Raw genomic sequence first — 10,642 nt, 5'->3', positions numbered from 1 at the left:
AGGGAAATCCGTCCGTTGTCTTTTATTTTTACATTCAGATTCTATAAGATCGTGAATGTTATTAGAAAAATGTTGAATAACGGATTGTGATTTATTCCGTATTGAATTATTTTTAGCCTTAGGCTTGTTGCCTTTCCGGTTGGACGCAGGCATTTTTGAAATTAATGAAATTTGAAATTAAATTAACTAGGCTAAATTAGTCTTCGATTAGACTCCTAGCTAGCCTTAAAAAAGGCTGATTAATTTCTTAGTCACTCTAATATCACTCTTTGTATCACTTAGTCACTCTAATATCACTCTTTGTATCACTTAGTCACTTAGTTAGTGATTCAGGTAGCCTTGAAAAAGACTGAAGCCTTGAATCAATGAAACTCTAGGTAGCCAGAAAAAAAATCCAGGAGCCAAGAGCTATACGCGTGCGGTGCGAACGACTGTTCAACACCGACTGCAATTGCAATTGTTGGTTCCACTATCGATGCGTCGGAGTGACTGAAGCGGTGAAAAAGGAAAAAAGGTGGTACTGTACGGATGAAATTTGCCAGGTACATGCGCAAGAATATTCAAAGAGCAAAAAGTCCCGCTCAAAGAAAACATCAGAATCAGCGGATGCTTCCGCGATACCCAGTGTTTCCTCTCTGGAACAGAGACGGAAAGCCCTGCAAGAAAAGCAGAAACTGCTTGAGCATATACTAGAAGAAGAAATGCTGTTGAAGGAGGAAGAGATTCAAATGGAACGTGAGTTTGCAAAAAAACGAATGTTGTTGGAGGAGAAGATGCGTGCAAAGCAAGAAGAAGAAAGGTGCGCTCTTCAAGCGGAAGCATTCCGGAGAAAGAAGGAGCAAATATAACGAATGAAAGCCAATCAAAATTCGTTCGAAAAGGCAATGGCTGGTCTTGATAAACAGCTTGAAGCGTTGAGCGTAAAAAAGGGCAATTCGAATAAAGTTCCAAAACCGGGTACTTCAGGTATCGACTTCAGAGAACAGCAAAATCAATCGCGCAAACTTAGTGTTCAAAACCTCAATAAAAAGAGCATCAAACAACTGTTGGATGATATGATTCCGGACAACCCAACTAATTCAACCTCAGAGAGTGAAGAGGATCTGGATGGGGATGACGAAAGACGAAGTTCGTTCGGAAGCCATTCAATCGGAAGTTATTCGAAGGGAAGTGGTTCGAAAAAATCTGAGCGATTAAGCGACGGAAGCCTATACGGGCTGGGGCATCTGCGAACCGGGCCAACGAAGGCACAAATGGCAGCACGAAACGGGATCACAAAAAGACTTCCTACTTTCAGTGGTAAGCCGGAAAAGTGGCCACTGTTTTTCGGTACGTTCCAAGCATCAAATGAAGCCTGTGGGTATACCGACGTCGAAAATCTTGTGCGGTTGCAGGAGAGTCTAAAAGGTCCAGCTCTAGAATGGGTACGAGGGCAACTAATTATTCCGCAATCAGTTCCGAGGGTCATCGCCAAACTTAAGCAGCTTTACGGTCGTCCGGAACAGTTACTCAAGTGTTACTTGGAAAAGGTTCACAAGCTAGACCCACCAAGAGCCGATAAACTGGCGAGTTTTATTCCGTTCGGAAACGCTGTAGAACAGTTATGCGAACACCTGGAGGCAGCCGATCTTAAGCAACATCTCATTAATCCGCTGCTAATTCAGGAACTTGTCGATAAACTTCCGGATGGCGAAAAACGACAGTGGGTTCGTTTCAAGCGATATACTGGAGACGTCACTTTGAGGACTTTTACAGATTTTTTGGCGGAAATAGTTGCGGATGCATGCGAAGCGAATGTGAATCTGGAGTATAAATCCTCGACGAAGTCGTTCAGCGGTGGTCAATCAGTGAGAAACCATGCGAGAGGAAGCGGCGCTGTGTATAATCACTGCGAAGAGCGTACAGATGACGACGCAACAGTTAGTCAAGGTAAATTCCGACCATGCCAGGTTTGTCAGCGGGTAGATCATCGCGTCCGGCACTGTCCGGAGTTTGAAAGACTAAGTTACGCGGACCGAAATAAAGTAGTAAACCATTATAAGTTGTGTACCATATGTCTTAACAATCATAGCGGGATTCAGTGCAACGTAGGTGAATGCAGAGAGCGACATAATCCGCTGATGCATCCGGTGAATCACATCGTCGGCACAAGTGTTCATATCCGAAACCAAACAACAGTCATGTTTAGGATGATTCCAGTTCAGTTGCATTACGGGGGGCGTTCCATTACGGTTTTGGCGTTCTTAGATGAAGGAGCCTCCGTTACAATCGTCGAGAAAAGATGGACAGATCGTTTGGGTTTAGTAGGTGTGTCGGAGAAATTAACCATCAAATGGACTTCCGACATCACGCGCGTAGAGCCAGAATCTCGTCGTGTGAATGTGTGGGCGTCAGCAGTTGGAAGTAAAGAAAAGAGGCTATTACACTCGGTTCGAACGGTTAGTAAGCTAATGTTGCCACATCAGAGACTGAATGCTGCAGAAATAGCGCAACAGTTCAAGCATATGCGAGGGTTACCGATTGCCTCGTACGACGGGCAGCCGGGAATGCTTATCGGACTTAACAACGTTCATTCGTTTGCGCCGACGGAAGCAAAAATCGGAACCGTTTCGGAACCAATAGCGGTGAATTGTCAACTCGGATGGACCGTCTACGGGCCAGCCAAGTCAAACGCAGCAGGTGACGGAGAATATGTAGGTCATCATCACGAAATTAGTAATGAGGATCTGCATGATCTACTTAAAAGCCATTATGCTTTGGAGGAGTCAGTTGTAGTGGTATCGCAAGAGTCAGCAGACGACTACCGAGCCAGGCAGATAATGGAGCGGACTACTAAACGAGTGGGATACCGTTTCGAGACCGGACTGCTGTGGAAGAATGATGATCCACAATTTCCGGATAGTTTTCCGATGGCTTTACGGAGGATGAAGCAGCTGGAGAACAAAATGATGAAGAATCCAGATCTGTACGAGAGCGTGTGTCGACAAATCGACGAGTACCAGGAGAAGGGGTATGCACATGTTGCAACGGCAGAGGAGTTGCGGAATTCCGAACCGGAGAAGGTGTGGTACTTACCGTTAAACGCGGTGACAAATCCCAGAAAACCAGGCAAGATTCGTCTAGTATGGGACGCTGCAGCCTCGGTGCAGGGAATGTCCCTCAACCTGCAGCTGTTGAAGGGGCCAGACCTGTTGGTTCCGCTGGTAAAAGTGATTGTAGGGTTTAGAGAACGACGGATAGCGTTCGGTGGCGATCTCCGTGAAATGTACCACCAACTACAAATCATAGAAAGTGATAGACAGTTCCAACGTTTCGTATTTCGGAAAGATTTCAGTAAAAAACCAACCATTTTCGTTATGGATGTTGCTACGTTTGGCGCCACTTGCTCTCCAAGTTCGGCGCAGTATGTCAAGAACAGAAATGCGGAAGAACACGCAGTTCAATATCCACAAGCAGCGTCGGCAATCATACATCGTCATTACGTCGATGATTACTTCGACAGCGTTGACACTATTGAAGAGGCGGTAAATATAGCGAAGCAAGTGCATCTGATACACAAACATGGTGGGTTTGAAATTCGAAATTGGGTTTCCAATGCACCAGAAGTTCTTCAGATTTTGGGTGAAGAAAAGCCGGTATCGCCAGTACATTTCAATCGAGATAAGCAGAGTTTTAGTGAACGTGTTCTTGGTATCATTTGGGATCCAGACTTGGACGAATTCTCTTTCTCAACGTTGCACCGACCGGAAATGCTGGCATATCTGTACGATGGAAAACGGCCAACGAAGCAACTTGCCCTAAGCTGCGTGATGGGATTTTTCGACCCGATGGGGCTGCTGTCACCCTTCACAATCCACGGGAAAATAATAATTCAGCATCTGTGGCGTTTGGGCTGTGATTGGAAAGATGAAATCGACGACGAGAGCTGGAGATTATGGAAACGCTGGACTGGTCTACTGCCAGAAGTAGAAGCAGTTCGGATCACACGATGTTTTATTGGAAACGCTCTATCATCGGCCGTTGATTCACTAGAACTCCACATCTTCACTGATGCCAGTGAATTAGCATACGGCTGTGTAGCGTACCTGCGTGCGGAAATCCATGGGAAAGTACGATGTAGTTTGGTTATGTCTCGGGCGAAGGTGGCTCCACTGAAACGGCAATCAGTTCCTCGACTGGAATTAATGGCGGCAGTACTCGGAGCTCGACTGAGTCGAACGGTTTTAGAAATGCTCTCTACAGAAATCAAGCGGTGTGTGTTGTGGACGGACTCTCGTACAGTGTGCAGCTGGCTGCAGTCGGATCAGTACAAATTCAAGCAATTCGTTGCTTTCAGAATTGGCGAAATACTGGAACTAACTAGAGTAACTGATTGGCGTTGGGTTCCTACTAAACTGAATATCGCGGACGTATTGACTAAGTGGGGACATGGATCGTCGCTTAACAGCGACGGAGAATGGTTCAACGGAGCATCGTTTCTGTATCTGCACGAAGAAGACTGGCCAAGAAAAGAAAAGCCGTTCGAGGAGACAAGCGAAGAGGCTAGGGGAGTGGTACTGTTTCTACAACTAGTTGACAATGTAGCTATTTCAAGATGGGCAACTCTGGTGAGAGTTATTGCATATGCGGTTCGATTCACAGAAAATTGTAAGCGGAAAAAGAAAGGACAGCCGGTAGTAACGATCAAAGCCACAACAAACCAACAACGATCGATTGAAACGAAATACCCCACAGTGCTGCAACCTCTTCAGCAGGAAGAACTGCAGAAGGCCGAGATAATTCTGTGGAAACAAGTACAGTTCGACAGCTTTCCGGATGAAATGAGTGCGTTAACGAAAACTCTCTATCTAAAGCCGGAGCGAATACCAGCTAAAATCGGAAGATCGAGTATTCTAGCAAAATTGTCTCCAATTCTGGACGACAACGGAGTTTTGCGGATGGGTGGAAGATTGGCAATGGCGGATAACGTTCCTTACGATAAGAAGTTTCCGATTATTTTATCACGACACCACGATATCACTAAAAAGTTGATTCATTCCTACCGCGAAAGGTTCGGGCACGCAAACAGAGAAACTGTCTGCAATGAACTACGTCAGAAATTCTGGATTCCAAACCTCCGTGCAGTGATCTGCCAAGTGATGCGAGAGTGCGCATGGTGCAAAGTTCATCGATGTCGCCCGCAAGTACCAATGATGGCTCCTCTTCCGGCACAACGTGTCAAGGCAGGATTGCGTCCTTTCAGCTCGGTCGGCATCGATTATTTGGGACCAGTAGAAGTATCAGTTGGAAGAAGGAGAGAAAAGCGATGGATAGCCGTGTTCACGTGCCTCACCATCAGAGCAGTACATCTTGACGTGGTTTACAGCCTGACAACGCAATCGTGCATGATGGCAATTCGTCGATTCACTTGCAAACGAGGCGTTCCTGATTTCATCTTCTCGGATAATGCAACTTGTTTTGCGGGTGCTAGCAAGGAGATGCAGAAAGTGCTGAACAAGATTCACAGTGACTGTGCCGAAGTAATAACGACGGCTACGACGGCCTGGCGCTTCATTCCGCCCGGCACTCCGCACATGGGAGGTGCATGGGAGCGGATGGTTCGTTCCGTGAAAGAAGCGATGAAGGCTCTGGATGATGGCAGGAAGCTAACGGACGAGATATTGAGCACCACACTCGCGGAGGCAGAAGACATGATAAACACTCGACCTCTTACTTATGTTCCTCAAGAATCTGCCGAGATAGAATCTCTGACCCCGAACCATTTTCTACGCGGAACGGTGAAAGATGCAGATCTTACTGTTGATTGCGGTGTGAACCTAGCGGATGCCATTAGAGATGTCTACAAGCGGTCACAGTATCTATCGGACCGGATGTGGGAGCGTTGGAGTAAAGAGTACCTACTGACGATTAATCGGCGTACCAAGTGGTACGATGAGCGACGACTACTGAAAGTTGGAGACCTCGTGTTTATTATGGACGGCAAAGAGAGAAAGAAATGGACCAGAGGAATGGTCGAAGAAGTGATGCAAGGGCCCGATGGTCGAGTCCGAGAAGCAAGAGTTAGAACTGCAGCAGGAATCCATAGGCGTTCAGTGGCGAATTTGGCGGTATTAGAAATTGAGAGTTGTAAATCCGGAAGTCCCGAAGAAACATCGGATGTTACGGGCTGGGGTGTTAACACCGCTGGCAACACTGGCGATAGAATCGCTAAACGCAGCATTGAGTGAACAAAGTTGATGTGCTAAACGTACCCCGACTGACATTTATGCTTCGTTGATAGGTAGAGAAAAACAAAAAAACAAGAATAAACAGTAAAGCTAGCCGGTGAATTATTAATATTTGATTTGATTTGAAGCATTGATAAAAAGATCGTTTGTTGATATCTCTACACCTAAAAGGAAAAGAGATAAAGAATTGAAATAGGATAGGAAGAAAGTAGAATACTTACCGTGTGAGTTGCGCCAGACTGAATATTTGGAACCAAAATGTTGACGATCTGTTATCAACAAATATTGAAAGCGAAAATAAGATCGAGTGAAGGCAACGGTGAGAAAGAAGCAACCTAGGGTAATACCACTAATTGTAAGTCAAGTGAATTATAAATCGAAAACCTTAATTACACAAAACAAATATATTTCAGTTTGAGCTGCTGAATACAAAATTAACAGCTGCTACAGAAACGGTTTTATTTGGTTTCCTTCGAAACAACAACATTCGAACTTGTAGTATTTACTACAATTTTTCGGTAGGTAACTCCAGAGGTTGCTACTCGTGTGTTTACTGATAAAATGAAGTAGAAAAATTAAACAAAGTGACATTTTTGCAGCAGTGAGTACGTTTCTTGCTTTGTGCATACTTATGCAGGTTTTCCGGCTCCGTGGCGATTACCGCATGCAGTAAATGTTCAAATTCAAAAGCAGCATAACTACATGTTCGAACTTATTTTTTTATTCATACCAAACCGCCTTATACTCTGTGGACTTTGTTTTTGAGAAGATACTACAAACAACAGACTTTACTACATTTTATTCATACGGCTGAGAATGTGGTCATTTTGAAAAATGTGTTTGTATCAATCAATTCACATCACTTCTACCGGAATCATTGAAAATCATCATCGAAGCAAATATATCAGTTCATTTAAAAATATCTCAATGTTTTCTTAGGGGCTCATATTATAACACTTTACTCTAAATAGCAATAACTTTACGTCTGCGTTACGGTTTAACGGAAGCATAACAGTTCAACATAAACTGTTATGCACGGATGAGTCTAAGACGAAACCGAAGTTTCCGAGGCTACGTGTTATGAGGTTAATGCATTTCTAAAAAAATTGACATCAAAAAAATTCTTTTATTTTGCGGGATTTTTCTACGCGGATTACCGAAGGTCTCAAAGTCTCAAGTCTCAAAGACGTTTTTTCCTAAAACGTCGATCTCAAGTCTCAAAAACAATTACACCATATATCAAGGTTACATGCATTTCTAAGAAATTTGACATAAAAAAATTTCGATTTCAGAAAACTCCCAAAAAATATTCACAAAAAAAAATTTTTTGGGATTACACCAGATGTGGACATTTCATGCATTCCTAAGATATTTGGAATCAAAAATTTTTTTCCTTAGTTTTGAAGTTTTTTTTACGCGGATTCCCGAAGTTGCGCGGTTTTCGTATCCCCCACGTAAAAAGAGATCTCGGTGTGTCATAGTCCTGGGTTACTGTTTATTAGAGTGCCTCAAACCAGTGTGCCCTGTGCTGTTCCGTTGAAATGACAGCTTTGTTCCAAACAAGCAAACGACCTGTCAAATACAATGTTAAGCTAACAAAACTACCATCATTTTGGATTAAATGTTTCGAATTGTTGCCACCATAACGGATGAAATGTTGTGACTCTGTTTTAGGCTACTGTCTACTGTTTATGTTTTCGTTCGTTTTTTCATGCCTTCGTGTAGTACTGCACCGGTGTAGTGCAAATTGTAAACGAAAACGTAATTAGTTTCACAGTTCCCGCCAAGTTCTTTTCCCAGAAAAAACTCCTGCAGAGAAAAAAAAACTCCAAAGCCAAGGAACGCTGAAACTTTAGCTCTCCAACCATTTCAAACCATTAATCCAAGTGATCTAAAAGTTTCTCTTATTGGGCTTCGGCGAAAAAAAACTATCCTTCAAGGTTCGATGTATCGATTTTAAATGCTACAGGCTTCCTTCGGTCGGTGCATCCAACTATGCGCAAATAGGGCACCGGTTGCCGGGAATTGGTCATCCATCGCATACGTGACACAAATTGAGTTGAGTACATTTGCATATGATTTAAAATCAACCCAGTGCCTCTACCACTGGCGGAATGGCATTTTGCTATCTTTCGTAAACCTAGAAATGTAAGGAAGGAAGATGCTCGTTACGGAACCCTGACCAAGCCTGGTTGATCAGCATGTATGTATGTATGTATATATGCAACCTTATTTTACATTTGTGTAACAGCAACCATATGATGATACGCAGATGGGAACGATCTTTGTCTCCGAGCCACAATGCACAAGTGAAATATGAATGGTAGCAAGTACTTTCCGACGAGTTAGACGAATTATATTTGCATTTCAGCTTCGCATATGGCAAAGGTTACCAATGTAAACCATGCGGTGTACCGATAAAAGGTCATACCGATATCGTCCACGTCGATGAGAGCTACTATCTAACGAACCAATGGGAGAATTTGTCGATTGAACAAATTTATTCTAAATGTCAATTCTAAACTTTCAAGAATAAATTATCATCCTAGGATAAAGCTGGCATACCGTTTGTACAGGATTATGTTTATTCTGATATTCCTGACACATATTCAAACATACCATAGCTTTTAACAAGAAGATTGTACTAGCTAAAAATGACACACACAAGTTAGTTAACGCAAAACCCGTTTTTTGTCCAAGTCTCTTCTAACTGAAATACTAAAGTACAGTATTATTGATATGTTTTTAACTGTTTAATAGAAATGTATACATGTTTTTTTTTTCAACTATAATGAGCTATGCGAATTTGAACGGTATTTTTTTTTCAAATGTTCGAAGAAATACTTTTTTTTGTGCGGATATCTGAGACTATGTTTTTGTTTGCGAACTTTTTTTATTCGAAATATTTTTAACTCGGTGTTCATTCGTATTTCAGGTCAATTTTTTTCTATTATATTATACATCAATTTGATACGTACTCAAAACGACATGATAAAAGTTAGATGGATGATAGATTGGAGACAGTAAAAGAAACAACTGCCTTGAAAACAAAAACGCGTTATATATTATCAAATATAGTCTGTTAAATTACATCGATTTTGGGCTGAAAAGATGATACGCGATGTTTCGGATACGTCACTTATACGATTACATCTCCGAAACCGGAAGGATTTGCAATTCGATCTTCTAGTTCGATCAGAGATCCAACAGTAGCTTTCGAAATAACTTAAAATTGTTCAAATCGATTTAGTCATCTCCAGAAAAAAATTAAGTGGAGAAAAAAACCGTTTTGTCGTTTGCATCGCTTATACCATTAGATCTCCGGAACCGGAATTGACAGAATTTTTTTTAATAAAATTTTTATTCTGGCCTTTTTGCGTAACAGCTTTACGTGGCCGATTGGCTTACTTTTTTGTTACTTAAAAAATTTTTTTTTTGTTATTGGATCTCGTTGTCACCCTTTTTCTAGGGAAAGATGAGTTTCCATTTCCATCCAACGAGGATCGGGGGTCACTTCGTCCGCGGCTTATCTCATCATCCATTGCTTCATCGTCGGTGTTGTGTGTGATTTCCGTTTTCTTTTCGTTTTCCTTGTTGATCGCAGTCTTGGGCTCGTTGAGAGTTGCTGTAGATGCGCCTTGTTGTACATTGGTTGCAGTTGCTGGTTGGTTGGAGGGTAAGTTGTTAAATGCAGCTGGTGTACTTTGTTCTATAGGGGATACGTTGGATGATTTCGTTGAAGGGGATGCTTCATTGTTGTTGGTGGTTGTCACAGATGTACTGGGGTTGTTTGGGGTTGGTGTGAAGGAAGCACCGTTGTTCTTTAGTATAGTTATCTCCTTGTCCGATTTATCACATGGCTTACCGTAGTGAACAGCTTTTGGCAATATTGACATGTGGCCATCTGATTGTCATAGGTAACAAGTGATTTGCACGAAATTATTGTATCCTGACCGAAAGTCACATAAGAATGTATAGGTCTCTTCAAACGCATGCGTAACAAACGTACGCCATTTAGAATACCGGGAAAAAAGTTCTTCCACTTTTCTTTTTCGATAGAGAGAATCTCTCCGTATTGGGACATAGTTTTGCGAATATAAGAATCGGTGACGCTTGAGGGAAGATCATGCACACGCACTTCTATAGCATTATCTTCCATATATACTGAAATGTTGTACTTAATGTTTTCGTGCTCCACATAGTGCACATTGTTATTGTATTTTGCGAATTGAATTGCATCTAACTCTTTATAAAACTGGATGTAAACAACATTATTCGTCTTATTGAAGTAAATGCACACGTTTAATGTCAAGATGCATTTGCTCCTTAAGCAAACCTTCAAGTTCTCGTATCGAAGGTCGAATTTTGCACTGCCAGAAGTCAACAACAATTGTATTTTTTCGTGTCGGCGGTAG

At 42.3% G+C, this 10,642-nt stretch overlaps 1 protein-coding gene across 1 annotated transcript; it reads left to right on the top strand.

Annotated features, from left to right (window-relative positions):
• The first annotated feature begins 884 nt into the window (after positions 1 to 884).
• Positions 885 to 6,227, top strand: LOC131429152 (uncharacterized). Its single transcript, XM_058593198.1, has one exon. The coding sequence runs from the start codon at positions 885 to 887 to the stop codon at positions 6,225 to 6,227; it is 5,343 nt and encodes a 1,780-aa protein (XP_058449181.1).
• The last annotated feature ends 4,415 nt before the right edge of the window (positions 6,228 to 10,642 follow it).

Source organism: Malaya genurostris, chromosome 2 (genome assembly GCF_030247185.1).
Source record: "Malaya genurostris strain Urasoe2022 chromosome 2, Malgen_1.1, whole genome shotgun sequence".
Taxonomy (NCBI): domain Eukaryota; kingdom Metazoa; phylum Arthropoda; class Insecta; order Diptera; family Culicidae; genus Malaya; species Malaya genurostris.
This window is presented reverse-complemented; position numbering and strand designations above follow the sequence as displayed.

Coding starts and splice junctions, on each gene's coding strand:
- LOC131429152 (XM_058593198.1), top strand. CDS start 885: ATGGCTGGTCTTGATAAACAGCTTGAAGCGTTGAGCGTAAAAAAGGGC.